Here is a 19232-nt window from a genome sequence, read left to right as displayed (position 1 = left end):
AATAGTCTTTTCTACAGTACGATCATGACTCAAACATATGGACTTTGCATTTAAGCTCTGCCCTTCGATCTCATAACCAATAAAAAATTCGTCACAATTGAGATCGGGCGGGTGGGCGGGGCTTAATTTTTTATTTGTTTTTCTTAGTATGTGCAGTTTTCTTTCAACAATACGGTACTTAAAACATATTTCACATGGTAATTTCGTGTAGAGAAATATGAATTCTGCATTTAAGCTCCGCCTCCCGTCTCTCTACGAATAAGAAAAAAATCACACTTGAGATCGGGCGGGTGAGTGGGGTTTATCCTTCGATTTTTTTTTCGTAATATACTATACTTCTTGCAACAGTAAAATATCTAAAATATCAAAATGTGAATTTGACATTAGATTTATGTTTTATGTATCGCTTTGTTGAAAAAAAAAAACTATATACATTCAGAAAAACGTGTCAATTATTAAGCCCCACCCACCCACCCTATCTCAATTCTGATGAATTTTTCATTTGTTGTCAGATTGAGAGGCGGAGCTTAACTGCAAAATCCATATCTCTCTACAGAATAGTAACGATAAGTTCCGCCCACCCGCCCTATATTAATTGTGATGCTTTTTTTAATCGGCGTCAGATACGATTTTGACGATTTTACAATTTTTGGATTTTTCAATTTTTATATTTAAATGTTTCTTAACTAATTAATTTATAATTACTTTCACCACGTTTATTTATATTGTGTTGATTGAGCTTTTTTTTAATAGCACCCATTTTTAAGTTTTTAAAAATTTTTTATTAGTGTTCCGATTTTGCAATTTCTCGATTTTCCCATTTTTGGTAGACTTTACAGTTTTCGAATTTAATTTAAGTTTTCCGAAGTTTCCAAAAACTCTTGAATTTTTCGTTTTTCGATTCTATAATTGCTTAGATTTTTAACTTTTTCGGTTTAGTAATATTCAATTTTTTCTTCGATTTTTCGATTTTTCAATTTGTAGATATTTTAATTTTCCTTTTCAATGTAATTAATTTAATTTTTCTAGTTTTCAATTTTTAGTCTTTCAAATTTTAACTTTTAAATAATCAAGTTCTTGTTGTGGCGTTGTTAAATTATGTACAAATTTTATTCAAATTGAACTTTTGAAAAATTATAAAGAAGGCATTTTTTTCATGTTGCTCTTTTATTTTCGATGTGATTCTTCGAAAAATGGAAACATCCAAAATAAAAAGTCAAAAATTGGAAATCTAACTGAAAAAACGAAAAAATAAAATGTCGAAAAATTCAGGTATTTAAAATTAATAATAGATAGAACCAGTCTAAAAGGTGAAGCAACGAAATATTGAAAAACAGAAAAATTCAAATGTGCAAAATTTAAAAATTGGAAAATTTAAACTGGAGACTCATAACATTACAAATTAAAAAATTGCGGAAACGAAAAATTAAAAATCGAAAAAATGAAAAAACAAAATTTTTAAGTTTAAATTAGAAATTAAAAAAAAATGCAACACGAGAAACCGAAGAATCTAGAAATTGCAAATCTCAAAGGTGAAAAATTAAACTGGAAACTAAAAAAAACGCAAATCAAAATATTAGAGAAAAGAAAAATTAAAAATTGAGGAACGGATAATTCGAAACACTGAAAAACAAAAAAAAAAAATAGTAAAAGTGTATTTACTGAAATATTCGAAGAGTTGCATTACGGACAGCCTACAACGAATAAAGAAAAATCGTCAGAATTGAGACAGGGCGGGTGGGCGGGGCTTACGATTTCACTTTTTTTTCTCCCACACTTCTCTACAATTTTACCATTTTAAACAAGTTTTCAGTTCCTTGTCGTGAATGGAAAACTACATGCATATAAGAAAAAAAAGGCAAAATACAAAACCCGCCCACCCGCCCTTGTCTCAATTGGGATGAATTTTCTTATTCGTTGTGAGCCGAGGGGCGGAGCTTAATTGCAAAATGCTTATTTCTCTACAAGAAACGATCATGTATAATATGCTTTTAAGTATGAAGCTATTGCTATTCATAATTTTGTTGTGTAATTCTAAATTATATGAGGTATAAATATGTCCTAATAGACAGAAGGGAAACATTTTTTTTTTGGACGAAAATTTAGAAAAATATCTAATTTTCGTGTGAAAGAAATTCAGCAGTTCTGTAAAATTTATCGTTTAATCACTATACTCACTTTGATGTGCGTCATGCGATGGTAGTACAGGTTGGAGGAGGCCGTGAATCGCTTGAGACACACGGGACACTGGTGTGGCTTTTCGCCGCTGTGGATCCTCCGATGGGTGTTCAGGGACGAGGACGTGCTGAAGCCTTTCCCGCAAACCATGCAGACGTGCGGCTTTTCACCTACACAAATATCAAAAATAACCCCACTAATGCTAACCTTCGCGCCACTGACCCGTATGAGTCCTCATGTGCCTCTTCAACAGCGACGGCCTGTCGAACGCCTTGTTGCAGACCCCGCAGGGCAGCAGCGTCCGCTCCCTCGGCCTGGCCCTCGGCGTCGGGACGCTCGTTTCCGGGAGGTCGCCCTGCGAGCTGGCCGCCGAGCTGTCCCCGGAAACCGACTTCCGCTCGTCCTCGGCGGAAGGAGGCGACCCGCTCAAGGCCCTCGACAGCAGGGACATCGACAAGTCGAGTGGTGAGTCTGAAAAAAGTTTTCATTAATTCCAGCGCCGATGCTTCACATTCATGAAACCGTCATCAGCCGCATGCTTGCTATGAAACAATAGCTAATTTGGAAGCCGCAACAGCGAAGAGCGATGGATTTATGGCCTCCTTTGCACAACTTAACATTTTGATTGCTTTAATTTATAATGGCGCAGCCACCAAAAAAGGTCGGCCCGAGATAAATCTAATTATCGCGCGTCTTGCTTTATCGGATTTTTGTTTAATTTGGTTTTAATTGCCCGGATGAAAAAAGGGATTTTGTTGCGTAATCGTGCAGGATGATGGATGGTGAGTGAAAGAAGATACGCCGGCGCTGGTTTGATAAATTATACGAGGGTAATTAAGAGGGAAAACAATTTTTGCTGGTTTAGAGATGGCTCGAATTAATTTGAAAAATAAAACCAACAGTGACGGCAACAGGTAGGCAACGAATAATTAATTCTAGACTTCCTATCATCATTTATTTCAGTTAAAATTTGACGAAAAAGTTCTATATTGTGTTTAAAATAATAATTTAGACAACGAACTATTTTTAACATTTGATTCTTTTTTTTTTTTAGATTTTCAAACAGTCAGGTTTCGGTGGCTGTAAATTTCAGGTGATTATTATATTATTATATTCTTGTATCTAGCCACAAAGGACGAAAATAGAGAGTTTACCAATTTAGACCTGTTTCGAGTTTCTAAGAATAAAAAAATCAATACAGTTGAGATGGGGTGGGTGGGCGGGGTTTATATTTTGGCTTTTTTTTTCTTAATATACATAGTATTCTTTAAACAACACAATACTAAAAAACATGTTCTTAATTTCTTGTAAAGAAATAAGTATTTTGCAGTTAAGCTCCGCCCCATTGGTTCACGGCGAATACAAAAAATCATTACATTTGCGATAGGGCGGGTGGGCGGGCTTAAATTTTGACTTTTTGTTTTAATATGTATAGACTTATTTTCACAACATGGAACTTAAAACATGTTTAAAATGGAAATCTGTATAAGGAAACATTGATTTTGCAATTACGCTCCGCCCCATATTTCCTTGCAAAAATGTACCATTTCACCCATGCTCTAAGTTTTTTGTTGTGAAAAGATGGCTATGTATATTAAGAAAAAAGAGGCAAAATATAAGCCCCGCCCACCCGCCCTATCTCAATTCTGATGAATTTTTCATTTGTTGTCAGACTGAGGGGCGGAGCTTAATTGCAAAATCCATATATTCCTATCTTAATTGTGATGCTTTTTTTAATCGTCGTGAGCCAGTGGCGGAGCTTTAAATGGATGTTTTTCTATAAAAATTTACTATTTTTTTAACATGTTTTAAGTATTTTGTTATCAAAAGAAAAATGTATATCAAGAAAAAAGGCAATATATAATTTTCAATTTTTTAATTTACAATTTTTCGACTTTACAGTTTTCCGATTTTAGGTTTTCTACTTTTCAATCTTTAATTTTCCTATTTTACATTTTTTTAGTTTTTATTTTTTGACTTTGTAATTTTTCAGTCTCCCAGATTTTTTGGCAGTTCTTCGATACTTCAGTTCTGGACTTCCTCGATTTTTCAACGTGAAGATATTTTGATTTTTTCTTATTTTTTCTTATTATTCAATTTTCAATTTAGCTTTTAAATTTTTCAAGTTCTCAATTTTCTGTTTCGTTTTCCCGGATTCTAATTTTTAATATTCATTCCTAATATTTTTCTCATAATACCTAGTATTTTCTACAATACGATCATGACTCAAACATATGGACTTTACATTTCTCTGTCCCTCAATCTCACAACCAATAAAAAACTCGTCACAATTGAGATCGGGTGGGTGGGTGGTACTTAAATTTTATTTTGATTTTCTTAATATGTGTAGTTTTCTTTCAAAAACACGATACTTAAAACATATTTCACTTGGTAATTTCTTGAAGAGAAATATGAACTGTGCATTTAAGCTCCGCCCCCCGTCTCACGACGAATAAAAACATTAATCACAATTGAGATGGGGCGGGTGGGTGGGGCCTATCTTTTAATTTTTTTTCGTGATATTTTAAAAATATCACGAAAAAAAATACTTAAAATATCAAAGGGTGAATTTGAGATTAGAATTAGGTTTTAAGTATCGGGTTGTTGAAAAAAAACTACATATATTAAGAAAAAGATATCAATGATTAAGCCCCACCCACCCACCCTAACTCAATTCTGATGAATTTTTCATTTGCTGTCAGACTGAGGGGCGGAGCTTAATTGCAAAATCCATATTTCTCTACAGAATAGCAAAAATAAGTTCCGCCCATCTGCCCTATCTTAATTGTGATACTTTTTTTGAATCGTCGTGGACCACGATATTCACGATTTTACAGTTTTTGGATTTTAAATTTTTATAGTTATATTTTTCTCAACTAATTAATTTTTAATTGCTTTCACCGCGTTTATTTACAATGTGTTGACTGAGCATTTTTTTAATAGCACCCATTTTTGAGTTTTTAAAAATTCTTTAGTTTTTCGATTTTTTAATTTCTCGATTTTCCGATTTTTGTTAGATTTTACAGTTTTTCGGTTTGCAGTTTTTCGAATTTGTTTTAGGTTTTTCAAAGTTCCTAAAAACTCTTGAATTTTTCAGCTTTTCGATTTTATAATTGCTTTGATTTTTAACTTTTTCAATTTAGAATTATTCAGTTTTACAGTTTTTCGATTTTCTATCTTGCAAATTTTCGTTACTTCAGTTTTTCCATCTGCAATTTTTCGTTTCTTGATCAATTCGGATGATTTTTTTTATTCGTCGTAAGCCGAAGGGCGGAGTTTAATTGTAAAATCCGTCCCCTCTACGAGACATTACCATGTGAAATATGTTCTTAAGTAATTGTGTTATACAAAGAAAACTAAATGTATTAATTAAAAAAGAAAACTAAAAGTGAAGCCCCACCCATCCGACTCGATCTCAATCGTGATGAATTTTTTATTCGTTGTCAGACTGAGGGGCGGAGCGTAATTGTAAAAGCGATGTTTTCCTACACAGATTTACCACTTTAAACATATTTTAAGTTTTTTGTTGCCGAAATAAAACTACACATATTAAGTAAAAAAGGCAAAATGTAGAAGAATTTTCTAGTTATTTTTAGTTTATTTGGTTTCTGTAATTGAAATCAATAAATATAATATAATAACATTATCGGACTGTTCGAGAACAATATGACATTCACCGGCTCCACAACTTTTGTAACCATTTTTTGTCGCCATATTTTTCGGTGCACTTTTCGACTTTTTTTGTAGGTTTTTTCTCCTTTTTTCTGCATTTGGTGTCCTCTTTTTTCGTCTTTCTTTATCACTTCTTTCTGGTCTATGTTTTTATCGTGTATTTTTGTCGCCTTTGTTTTTTTTTCACTTTTTTTTGACGTCTTTCTTGGCACATTTTTGATCATTTTTAGCCCTTTCTTCATTTTACTCGTACTTTGGCGCTTCTTTTTGTCACTTTTCTTATGAATTTTTTACATTTTTTATCACCTTTTTTGTTGCTTTGTCACATCATTTTTTACTTTTTTGTAGGTTTTTGGAGACCCATTTTGACACTTTTTTGTCACATTTATCGCCCCGTTTTTTGGTCTTTTTTTTGTTATTGCCTTATCATGACACAATATTGTGTTTTTTGGCTTCGTTTTTCCTCCCTTGACTATAGCGCTATTACGCATTTTTTTCGATTTTTTTTTGGTGTATTATTTTGGGAGCCCATGGAGATTTTTTTGTAAATTATTTAAAACAATTTTGGGGGACTTTGCTGTTCTATTTTGGAAAATTCCGACCCGACTTGTTTTTCAGTTAATTTTTGGACCCCGTTTTTTTTTTGAAAAATTTAAAAGGATCTTGAGGATCTAGGTATTCCTGTTTGGAAAGAATTTGAAGGTGCTTTGGAGCCTCTGGTGTCGTTTCTTATCATAATTTAATTAAATTTTTTACGACCATACGTCATTTGGTAAAATCAGTCTTAACAGGTACTAGACCCGCCCACCCACCCTCTCTTTTCTTAGAGGGTATGTCATTTGCCAGAATCAGTCTTATCTTATCAGATACTAGCCCCACCCACCCACCCTCTCTTTTCTTAGAGGGTATGTCGTTAGCCAAAATCAGTCTTATCTTGGCAGCTACTAGATTTTTTCGCCTTTATTTGGACTTCCTTTCCTTTATCATTTTTTTCTGCTCTCATTTTTTTCCCTTGCGTGTTGTTGTTTGTCTTTTTCATTTTTTTTGCTAGCTTTATTGATCTCTTTTTTTATATTTTTAACCCTTTCTTAACCGTTTTTTGACGCTTCTTTTTGGTAGGTTTTTATCAACGTTTTACGTTTTTTATCACCTTTTTTTGGAACTTTTTTTGCAACTTCTTTTGTCGCTTTTTCGTCACTCTTTTTCCATATCGCCTTTTTATGGCCCTTTTTTTCCTCCCTTGATTCCTTTCTAGCCTTTTTTAACGTAATTTTTTCGATGTTTTTTTATTATTTTCTTTTGGGCGGGGTTTATATTTTGGCTTTTTTTCTTAATATACGTTGTATTCTTTAAACAACACGATACTAAAAAACATGTTTTTAATTTCTTGTAAAGAAACAAGTGTTTTGCAGTTAAGCTCCGCCCCCCATTGGTTTACGGCGAATACAAAAAATCATCACATTTGAGATAGGGCGGGTGGGCGGGCTTAAATTTTGCCTCTTTGTTTTAATATGTGTACACTTATTTTCACAACATTAAACTTAAAACATGTTTAAAATGGAAAATTTGTATAATGAAATATTGATTTTGCAAGTAGGCTCCGCCCAATAATTGCAAAATCCATATTTCTTTGCAAAAATGTACCATTCTAACCATGTTCGAAGTTTCCTGTTGTGAAAAGATGGCAATGTATATTAAGAAAAAAAGGCAAAATATAACTAAGTAAATAAATAAGTGTTAAATTTTTAATTTAATTCAAACTGAACAAATTTATTAAAACTGAAATTTTCACGATTTTTTGCTTTCACCACTTATTATTAATTTATATTGTGTTGACTAAGCATTTTTTTGTTCTTTTTCTCTCGATCTCCTTTTGCTTTTGACAAATTAAGAATTCTCAATCTTTTTCTCATACCTAATAATATTTTCTACAAAACGATCATGACTCAAACATATGGACTTTGCATTTAAGCTCTGCCCCTCTATCTCACAACCAATAAAAAACTCGTCACAATTGAGATCGGGTGGGTGGGTGGGACTTAATTTTTGTTTTGATTTTCTTAATATGTGTAGTTTTCTTTCAACAACACGATACTTAAAACATATTTCAGATGGTAATTTCTTGAAGAGAAATATGAACTCTGCATTTAAGCTCCGCCCCCGTCTCACGACGAATAAAAAAATTAATCACAATTGACATGGGGGCGGGTGGGTGGGGCCTATCTTTTAATTTTTTTTCGTGATATACTAGTAAAATACTTAAAACATCAATGGGTGAATTTGAGATTAGAATTAAGTTTTAATCGTGTCGTGTTGTTGAAAAAAAAAACTACATATATTAAGAAAAAGATATCAATGATTAAGCCCCACCCACCCGCCCTATCTCAATTGTGATGAATTTTTCATTTGCTATCAGACTGAGGGGCGGAGCTTAATTGCAAAATCCATATTTCTCTACAGAATAGTAAAGATAAGTTCCGCCCATCTGCCCTATCTTAATTGTGTTACTTTTTTTGAATCGTCGTAGGCCACGATTTTCACGATTTTACTTTTTTTGGATTTTTCAATTTTTATAGTTACATTTTTCTTAACTAATTATTTTTTAATTGCTTCACCGCGTTTATTTACATTGTGTTGACTGAGCATTTTTTTAATAGCACCCATTTTTGAGTTTTTAAAAATTCTTTAGTAATTTCTCGATTTTCCGATTTTTGTTAGATTTTACAGTGTTTCGATTTGCAGTTTTTCGAATTTGTTTTAGGTTTTTCAAAGTTCCTAAAAACTCTTGAATTTTTCAGATTTTCGATTTAGAATTATTCAATTTTACAGTTTTTCGATTTTCTATCTTGCAAATTTTCGTTACTTCAGTTTTTCCATCTGCAATTTTTCGGATGATTTTTTTATTCGGCGTAAGCCGAAGGGCGGAGCTTAATTGTAAAATCCGTCCCCTCTACGAGACATTACCATGTGAAATATGTTCTTAAGTAATCGTGTTATACAAAGAAAACTAAATGTATTAATTAAAAAAGAAAACTAAAAGTGAAGCCCCGCCCATCCGTCTCGATCTCAATCGTGATGAATTTTTCATTCGTTGTCGGACTGAGGGGAGGAGCGTAATTGTAAAATCGATATTTTCCTACACAAATATACCACTTTACTATACTCCTATATTTTAAATTTTTTGTTGCTGAAATAAATCTATACATATTAAGTAAAAAAGGCAAAATGTAGAAGAATTTTGTAGTTATTTTTAGTTTAAATAAATATAATATAATAACATTATCGGACTGTTCGAGAACAATATGACATTCACCGGCTCCACGGGTAATTAAGACGGGAAGCAATTTTTATCCGATTTCGACGGGCCGAAATTAATTTAAAAAATAAAACCAACAGCGGCCTTCGCAACAGGTAGGCAGTGTGTAATTAATGTTAGGTATGCGTGATTACAATACCCGCCTGTCACAAAAACTTACGCCTAGTTTGAACAGGATGGAGCAGAGCCGTGTTTCTTCCGATTCGACACGCCGTCTACCACGATATGGGATGGCCATTAATTTCTGCCTCCGTGGACGGCTCGAGATGCGTTGTTTGTTTTGGTGAGTTATGATTATGAAAAATCGGATAGAGACACATCTGGGAAGAATGCGACGTTTGGTTTGTACCGAAGAAATTTAAATTTGGATGACGCTGCGTGAGAATGCCTCGACAATTCGAAGACGCAAAGTTATCTGAAACGCGCGTCTGTGTCGATCATAAATTACGCGTTTTTACGCGCTGATTCGGTCGAGTTTCGGAATGGCTCCGCTCGAAAAAGCGCTAAACGGGTTTTTGTGAGTTGAGGATGAGGTTGGCACCCGGGGGTTTCGCGGAGTTGCGCCGAAAGTGGAGTAAATTGGACGTAATTCGGCGAAACGAACAAGAATGGAAATAAATTCGGGAAAGCGACAGAAATTGGTTGATTTTTTGGGATTGTTTACTGCTAGAATTTTGGAGCTTCTGAGGTTTTGTCACTTTAATTCGTTTCCTTTTTTTATGCTTTTTTCGTATTTTTTAGTCTTTCCTTTTTGCTTTTCATTTATAGCGTGATTTTGCCGCCTTTTCGCTTTTTTGTCAGTTTTATCATCTTTTTTGGCGCTATTTCAAACAATTTTTTTTGGAGCGTTTTCTTATAGCGTTTTCTTTGTAGGTTTTTAGGGCTTTAAATTACCCTTTTTCGCAGTTTTTTTCATTTTAATTCACTTTGTTTTGTCTTTTTTTGCTTTCCTTGTTCTCTTTTTCCGTCTTTCTTTATCGCTTTTTTCTGGTCACTTTTTTTTTGGCGCATGTTTTTGTTGCCTTCGTTTCTTAGCTTCTTTGTCACTTTTTTGTAGTTTTTCTCTCTTTTAGACCTTTTTCACATTTCTTTGGTGTTTTTTTTTCAAATTTTTTTTGTCGCCATATTTTTCGGTGCATTTTTTGACGTTCTTTTTTGTAGGTTTTTTTGGGCTTTCCATCACGGTTTTTACTCCTTTTTTTCATGTTTATATATTTTTTTACGTTTTGCTCCCTTTTTCTACCTTTCTTGTTCTCTTTTTTCGTCTTTCTTTATCACTCCTTTCTGGTCTATTTTTTATCGTGTGTTTTTGGGTTCTTTACACTTTTTTTGTCATTTTTTGTAATTTTTTTGGCCTCTTTTTTGGCACATTTTCGACCCTTTGTTAGCCCTTTTTTCATCTTACCTTGGCGCTTCTTTTTGTTACTTCTGTCATGAATTGTTTACGTTTTTTATCACTTTTTTGTTGCTTTGTCACAGCGTTTTTAACTTTTTTTGTAGCTTTTTGGCGACCCATTTTGTTACTTTTTACCACATGTATCGCCTCGATTTTTGGTCTCCTTTTTTCTTATTGCCTTTTCCCGACACTTTATTGTGTTTTCTTTTGCTTCGTTTTTCCTCCCTTGACTATAGCGTTTTCCCGCATTGTTTTCGATTTTTTTGGTGTATTATTTTGGAAGCCCATGGAGATTTTTTTGTAAATTATTTAAAAAATTTTGGGGAACTTTGGTGTCCTATTTTTGGAAAATTCTGACCCGACCTGTTTTTGGGTTAATTTCGAAACCCCCTTTTTTTTAAAGAGTTTATAAGGATTTTGACGATCTAGGTATTCCTGTTTGGAAAGAATTTGAAGGTGCTTTGGAGCCTTTGGTGTCTTTTATTATCATAATTTAATTAAATTTCTTAGAGGATGCGTCATTTGCCAAAATCAGTCTTATCTTAGCAAGTACTATCCCCGCCCACCCACCCTCTCTCTCGTTAAAGGGTGTTATTTGCCAAAACCAGTCTTATTTTAGCACGTGCTAGCCCCGCCCACCCACCCTCTCTTTTTTTTTCGAGGATATCTTATTTGCCAAAATCAGTCTTATCTTAGCATGTACTAGGCCCGCCCACCCACCCTCTGTTTTTTTAGAGGGTGTCATTTGCCAAAATCAGTCTTATCTTAGCAGGTACTAGCCCCGCCCACCCACCCTCTCTTTCCTTACGGGGTATGTCCTTTGCCAAAATCGGACTTATCTTGGCAGCTACTAGATTTTTTCGCCATCCTTTGGGTTTTTCCGTCATTTATCAGTGTTTTCTGCTTCCATTTTTTTCCGTCGCCTTTGTTTTTTTCACTTTTTTGCTAGCTTGATTGATCTCTTTTTTATAACATCTTTAACCCTTTTTTTTACATTTCTAACCTTTTTTTAATTTTTTGGTCCCCCTTTTTCTTATCGCCTCTTTTATGGCTCTTATTGTGTTTTTTTCTTTTTTGTCTTTTGATCATAGCCTTTTTTACACATTTTTTTCGATTTTTTTCACCTTTTTTCGGCTTTCTTTTGTCATTTTTCACTTTTTTGTCGTTTCTTCTTCATTTTTTTTTGCGCTTCTTTTTGTTAGTTTGTTATCAACTTTTTGCTTTTTTATTACTTTCTTTTTGAAGTTTTTTGCTACTGCTTTTGTCGCTTTTTTGTCACCCTGTTTTTCGGCCCGCTCTTTTGGTCCTCTTTTTTCTTATCGCCTTTTTTATGGTATAGAGTTTTGGCCCCGTTTTTCTCCCTTGATGATAGCCTTTATAGCCTTTTTGGACGCTATTTTTTCGATAATTTTTCATTTTTTTCTTTTGTAGTAATTTTTCGCTTTTTGCAGCTTTTTTTGGTCTTGTTTATGGCACACGTTTTTGTCGCTTCTGTTTTCCCCTTTTGTCGTCTCTTTTTTTATTTTTTTACAACTTCTTTTTGTCACTTTTTTCTAACCTTTTTTTCATTTTTTGGTCCCCCTTTTTCTTATCGCCTCTTTTATGGCTCTTTATCGGGTTTTTGTGTTTTTTGTCTTTTGATCATAACCTCTTTTACACTTTTTTCGATTTTTTTTCACCTTTTTTCGACTTTCTTTTGTCATTTTTCACTTTTTTGTCGCTTTTTTTTATATTTTCTTATGACACTCAATTTTGTCGCGTTTGTTTTTCCCATTTTGTCATTTCTTCTTCACTTTTTTGCGCTTCTTTTTATTAATTTATCAACTTTTTGCTTTTTATTACCTTTTTTTTTGAACTTTTTTGCTACTGCTTTTGTCGCTTTTTGTCACCCTTTTTTTCGGTCCGCTCTTTTGGTCCTCTTTGTTCTTATCGCCTTTTTTATGGTTTTTTATAGAGTTTTGGCCCTTTTTTTCTCCCTTGATAACAGCCTTTATATCCTTTTTTGACGCTATTTTTTCGATAATTTTTCATCTTTTTATTTTGTAGTAATTTTTCGCTTTTTGTAGCTTTTTGTTGGTCTTGTTTATGACATACGCTTTTGTCGCTTCTGCTTTTCCCCTTTTGTCGTCTCTTTTTTTATTTTTTTACTTCTTTTTGTCACTTTTTTCTAACCTTTTTTTCATTTTTTGGTCCCCCTTTTTCTTATCACCTCTTTTATGGCTCTTTATTGTGTTTTTGTCTTTTGATTATAGCCTTTTTTACACTTTTTTTCGATTTTTTTTCACCCTTTTTTGACTTTCTTTTGTCATTTTTCACTTTTTTGTCGCTTTTTTTATATATTTTCTTATGACACTCAATTTTGTTGCGTCTGTTTTTCCCATTTTGTCGTTTCTTGTTTATTTTTTTTTTATTTCTTTTTCTTACTTTTTCAACATTTTTATCACCTTTGTTTTTAGCCTTTTTTGTCGCATTTTTGTATTTTTTTTAATTACTTTTGTTATCTTGTTTTTTCCTCCCTTTTTTTAAGCTCCTTTTCACCTTTCCTTGTCACTTTTTTTGCTAGATTTTTGTGAGCTTAATTGCCGTTTTGATCGCTTTTATTAACTCCGTTTTTGGCATTTTTCGAATTGCCTTTTTTGGCGCTTTCTTGTGGGGTTTTTGCCCTTTTTTTTTTAATGATTTTTTCCCCTTTTTTTTCTTCCTTTTCATAGACTCCTTTCACAACTTTCGTCTTTTTTTCGCCCTTTTTTCTTTTCTTGGCGTTGTTTTCTGCTCGCCTTTTTTCGTGTTTTGCTGTTTTGTCATGTGTTTTTGCCTTTCTTTGTTACTTATTTTTTGTCATGTTTTTTATAGCCTTTTGACCTTTTTTATAGCTTTTTGGCCCCTTTTTATGGTATATTTTTTCTCTTTTTTAATCCCCCTTTTCACCTTGCTTTGTTACTTTTTGTCATTTTTTTTTAGAATTTTCGCTCATTTTTAGGCGTGTTTTCTGTCAGCACTCTGCCGTTTTACTTTTTTTTTGCGATTTTTTGCTTTTTTTTCTTTTTTTCCCATTTTGTTTCGCTTTTTTGATATTTTTTTTATCGCCTTCCTTGACACATTTTGTTCTTCTTTTTTTTGTTGCTTGCTTTTGTCGCCTATTTTTCCCTTAATGTCGTCTCTTTTTGTTGTTTTTTAATTACTACCTCTATTTCATAGTAGTCTTTAATTGTATTCTTCGTATCCTTAATACAAGGTGATGAAAAAAATGGACGTATTTGATCGATAATACGTTATTCAGAAAAATTTAAAAATCCAACAGTAAAAAACGACGTTGTGAATCGTAAAAGAGAGTAGCTAATATTTGTCAAGATAAGACTGATTTTGGCAGATGACCCACTCTTCTAAGAAAGTAAAGGGTGGGTGGGCGGGGCTAATACCTGCCAAAATAAGAGTGGTTTTGGCAAATAACATACCCTGTAAGAAAGGAGAGGGTGGGTGGGCGGGGCTAGTACCTGATTTTAGCAAATGACATATCCTCTAAGAAATTTTATTAAATGGTTATAAGAAAAGACACTAGAGGCTCCAAAGCACTTTCAAATTGTTGTCAAATGGAATTTCTAGCAAACTATTATTAAATTATTAATAACCAATTGCTTAACTGTCTATTAGACAATACAATTAATTAAAACAAATCAAAATTGAATTTTGACATTCAATATTTTCAAAAGTTTGGTGCAGCAATTTTTTTAACCATTTTTTTAGTTCTTTGAAACCTCAAATACGTCATTTTTTCGTCACCCTATATAGACTAAATTCGTAATTACATAAAAATATTTGACAGTTTAAATTTTCACAAGAGCCATTAAAAGTGTTAAAACGATGAGAATACCTAGTTTGACAGTCATTTTGGAAAAAGTAAAAAACAAAAATGACTTCTCCGCAATTTAATATTCTGTAAACATGTTTTTAAAAATCATAGTTTCAATGCCAATTATATCTATAACAAAAACGCTAATAGCTAATTTTTTGCCACGTCTTCGACTGTATTTAATAAACATCTTGCAAGTTTTCTCTAATCCCACACGTTCGAGCAGTTTTTAACATTTCAATCATAGCAACAGCAACTAGAGCATCACGCTTGACTGACAACTGAACTCAGGAACTTAGCATAACGTACGACTTTAATAATGAGTCCTTATACAGTCTTCGAGTCGAGTGTTGCACCGCGGTCTGCAAAGCCATTTAATGGTGCTTACCTTCTAGAATAGAATCCATCGTTTGCCTATATAAAGACGCCCTCATCCGCACAAAAAACAATTCCTCGGGTCGTTCCGGGAGGTAATAGACCAGCAACTCTGTATCTGGCGAGATGGGCTTGACAGCCTCGTAAACAGGCTCTCCTCTGACTTTGGTAGCGACGAAATTGACCGCAGGGTTGAACGAGCTCGCCACCCTCACGAACCGGACCCAGTTGCAGTGCCTCACCCTCCGGGAGCCGCTTCCGGAGATCTCGTCGTAGCAGCCGAACCGGTGCCGAATCTGCAACCAAAAAGGAACTTATTACTATAGAATAGAGCAACAAATGTGACTGCATTTAAGATAAACTAATCGATAAGTACGCGGCTAACCTCCACCGCTTCTGGGAATTAATAAACAGAATATGATGTATTAAGTGTGGTTGCATTACAAAGCTCGCTGGTAATGAATTCATCTGTATAATGGCATTAACACGGGCATTTGTGCAATTCGTTCTTCGCTTCGGCGGAAATCGTAAATTACGAAGAAGTCCGCTCCAGCAATTTATTAAAAATGGATTTGCGCGGCGACCGGGCGCGTCAGTCGCCCGATTTTTTGCGTGCCGAGTCCGAAATGACACGACATTCCTGAAACAATGCCTCTCCTAACGCATCATTAAAGTCTCCGAAAGGCGGACGAATTATTGGCTGATCCTTGGACATCCTTTTGTTTCGGGCACAGGAGCGATCGGCACAGGGACGTCTCTTTATGCGCGCCGCCATTGTCTCATCGGCAGCGCGCTAATACATACTTGCATGCGTTTATACAGGGCCGCTCCCTTTCAACTCGCCGCCGCCGCTTATCTACAATTGCTACTGTTTATCCGAGCTCGTCCTTTTTTCGCGCATTATCTTGCATCTGGCTGGAGCCAGCGAAAAGGCGAGGGGCCCGAATCGATCGACTCGAATTTACTACAAATATACCTAATATCACATTTATATTTCTTCATTTCTAGGTAAAACACGCTGTAATGAGTAGATAACGATGTGCATATCCCGTATTTTTTAAATTATAATTTGTGTCAAGTTCTAGAGATGTTTTATCAAGAACAAATTCTGAACAAACATTTCTGTTAAAGTTCGCCCTATTTCTTGAAATTTATGGTCAAAACCAATTTTTTGTCATTTTTTTTAAATTCTTGTTTTTTATGTCACATTTTAAACAGATTTTGTCAAAATATCGAGTTTCATCTTAGTTAACAATGTAGAATTGATTTCGGCAATATCTTGAAAAGAACGATAACATTTTAGGAGAAAGATCCCAAGATTTTAAGAAAAAATTCAAAATCATAAAACTTCTTCAGAATCAATAGATCGTCTGAGAATTTTTGTCAAAACTGACGCTAGGTAAATTTTTCAGACGTTATCTCCAAAGACCGATTTTTGATCTTGATGGCCAAAATAAACCTCAGATTTTTCGTAACAAACGTGTAATAACTTGATTTTTATCACGATTTTGAGACATCAAAATCTCGACAATTGTACAAAAGAACTTTAAATTTTTCAAATCAATCTTAGTTTGAACAAGCTTAATTGTGGACTAGAAACAAAATCTTATTTTTTTTTTAGATTTATGCATTTAGAATTTTGACTTTTCCTTGTTATTTGAGAATGAAGTTAGTTTTATCAGTGTCGAGAAAAAGTCAAAAGTTTTAACAAAATATTCCGAAATTTTAAGAAAATCAAGAGCTTGAATAAGAAATCAAAAACTAAGAAAACAACTAAAAATTGCCATTTCTAGAAATTGATCGTCCAATACAATTCTTTGAATGTTTTCCTTATATACCGAAATTTAAAAAAAATTAAAAATATCGAATACATTTTCGGTTCTTTTTTTATGAAATTCTGGGTTTTTCCCTAGAATTTTGACTTTTCCTTGTTATTTTGCCTCAAATTCTCTAGATATTTTTTCAACAAATTGATTTTATTTTGCAAACGAGAATAAAGTTAGTTTTATCAGTGTCGAGAAAAAGTCAAAATTTTTAACAAAATATTCCGAAATTTTAAGAAAATCAAGAGCTTGAATAAGAAATCAAAAACAAAGAAAACAACTAAAAATTGCTATTTCTAGCAATTGATCATCCAATACAATTCTTTGAATGTTTTTCTTTATATAACGAAATTTAAAAAAAATTAAAAATATTGAATACATTTTCGATTCTGTTTTTATGAAATTCCGGGTTTTTTCCCTAGAATTTTGACTTTTCCTTGTTATTTTGTCTCAGATTCTCTAGATATTTTTCGACAAATTGATTTTATTTTGCAAATGAGAATAAAGTTAGTTTCATCAGTGTCGAGAAAAAGTCAAAATTTTTAACAAAATATTCCGAAATTTTAAGAAAATCAAGAGCTTGAATAAGAAATCAAAAACAAAGAAAACAACTAAAAATTGCTATTTCTAGAAATTGATCGTCCAATACAATTCTTTGAATGTTTTCCTTATATACCGAAATTTAAAAAAAATTAAAAATATTGAATACATTTTCGATTCTGTTTTTATGAAATTCCGGGTTTTTTCCCTAAAATTTTGACTTCTCATTGTTATTTTGCCTCAGTTTCTGTAGATATTTTTTCAACAAATTGATTTTATTTTGCAAATGAGAATAAAGTTAGTTTTATCAGTGTCGAGAAAAAGTCAAAATTTTTAACAAAATATTCCAAAATTTTAAGAAAATCAAGAGCTTGAACAAGAAATCAAAAATAGAGAAAACAACTAAAAATTGCTATTTCTAGAAATTGATGGTCCAAATTTTGAAATTTGTTTGATTTTTTGGTTTTTTTATTGCCACTGTGAATTGAATCAAATTCGTCGCATGTTGAGAAAAAAGTCAAGTTTTCGCCAACACAAATTTGAAAATCTCAAATAAATCAATATCTTAAACAAAAACTCAAAAACTGTACAAAGCAAACTCAAATTCTCTAGTCTGCACTAACTTAATTCTTCCTGCGTCGTCAATATTTTTTCCTTTGGTAGATTTTTTTTGTATTTTTTTGACTTAAACTTTTGAATGTTTTCGTGAGATGGTCCAAATGCAGACTTTTTATTTCACCCGAAATTTTAAGAACCAACTTAATTGTGCTCCACGTGGACAATTTTCTCTACTTTTATTTTTTTATATGATTTTTTTAGATTCTTAAATTTTTCCTGAATATTTTTTTCTTGAATCTTTAAATGTTTTCCCTATATACAGTTTTACCAAGTTCAAAAAAAAAAAATGTGCTATTTACTTGTGGACTACAAATCTTGGTTTCCCTTATATACTGAAATTTTGCCTCAAATCAAGACACTTATTGTTCTAAAAAAAAAAAAGTCAAATTTTGAGAAAAAATTTAAAGGTATTGGATACATTTTCAAATTTTTTATAACATTGTGAATTTTTTTCCCTGGAATTTTGACCAGTCAAAATTTTTATTTTTTAAGTCACATATTGGAAATGTACTCTCGGTGTACTGAGAATTTACTTCTACATGTAGTTTCTTGAGAAAAATTGTTAAAAAAAAAGTGTTTTTAGAATTTTATAATGATTTTGAGTTTTTCCTTAGAACGGTTTTACTTTTTTGAATATTTTTTCATTTTATACCAACTTCTCGGAGTACGTGGATAACTTTACTCGTTTTTTCATTATTTTCCTTATTTTTTTAGAATCTTGAATTTTGTCAATATTTTTATTTTATTTTATTTTTTAGCTCAAATCTCTAAATGTTTTCACTATATTCTGAAATTTTACTTCAAATGAAAACAAAACAAATATTTTCGAGTTTTTGAAAAAAAGGTCAAATTTTCAGAGAGAAATTAAAGATTTTGAAAACATTTCCACATTTTTTGTAAAATGCTGATTTTTTCTCGAAATTTTGACTTTTTTTGATTGATTTGCTTTTTTGTGTCAAATTCTCGACATTTTTTCACAAGATATTGATTTCTTTGTCAGTTCTTGAAAAAATCTTAACAACTGTACAAAGGAACTTCAGATTCTTCAAATCAACTTAGTTGATATCAACTTACTTATGGAAAATGTTATACTTTTTTTTTTGGATTCTTGAATTTTTTTCCAATATTTTTATTCTTTTACCCCAAATCTTGGTTTTCCTTATCTACTGAAATTTTGCCTCAAGTGAAGACACTTAGTGTTCCTAAGTTAAAAAAAGTCAAATTTTGAGAAAAAATTTAAAGGTATTGGATACATTTTCAAATTTTTTATAACATTGTGAATTTTTTCCCTGGAATTTTGACCTGTCAAGATTTTTTTTTAAGTCACATATTGGAAATGTACTCGATTTACTGAGAATTTAGTTCTACATGTAGTTTCTTGACAAAAATTGTTAAAAAAAAAAGTATTTTTAGAATTTTATAATGATTTTGAGTTTTTCCTTAGGACGGTTTTTACTTTTTTGA

The 19232-nt window shown here is 32.6% G+C and overlaps 1 protein-coding gene across 2 annotated transcripts in view; it reads right to left on the bottom strand.

The window, feature by feature from the left end:
• LOC135136679 (zinc finger protein OZF-like) overlaps window positions 1-19232 on the bottom strand; it is a 199149-nt gene that overhangs the window by 92472 nt on the left and 87445 nt on the right. For both annotated transcript variants that reach the window (XM_064066086.1, XM_064066087.1), the window contains exons 2-4: window positions 14801-15083; window positions 2401-2649; window positions 2179-2348 (exon numbers count right to left, since the gene is read on the bottom strand). In XM_064066086.1, coding sequence (XP_063922156.1) covers window positions 2179-2348; window positions 2401-2649; window positions 14801-15083 — 702 coding nt within the window. The remainder of the gene's footprint in view (window positions 1-2178; window positions 2349-2400; window positions 2650-14800; window positions 15084-19232) is intronic.

The sequence above is a fragment of the Zophobas morio genome, unplaced genomic scaffold (assembly GCF_036711695.1).
Source record: "Zophobas morio isolate AGI-343-1 ecotype UQ-CSIRO unplaced genomic scaffold, CSIRO_AGI_Zmor_V1 ptg000026l, whole genome shotgun sequence".
NCBI lineage: Eukaryota > Metazoa > Arthropoda > Insecta > Coleoptera > Tenebrionidae > Zophobas > Zophobas morio.
Note: the sequence above shows the minus strand (reverse complement) of the source record. Positions and strands in the feature narration are given on the sequence as shown.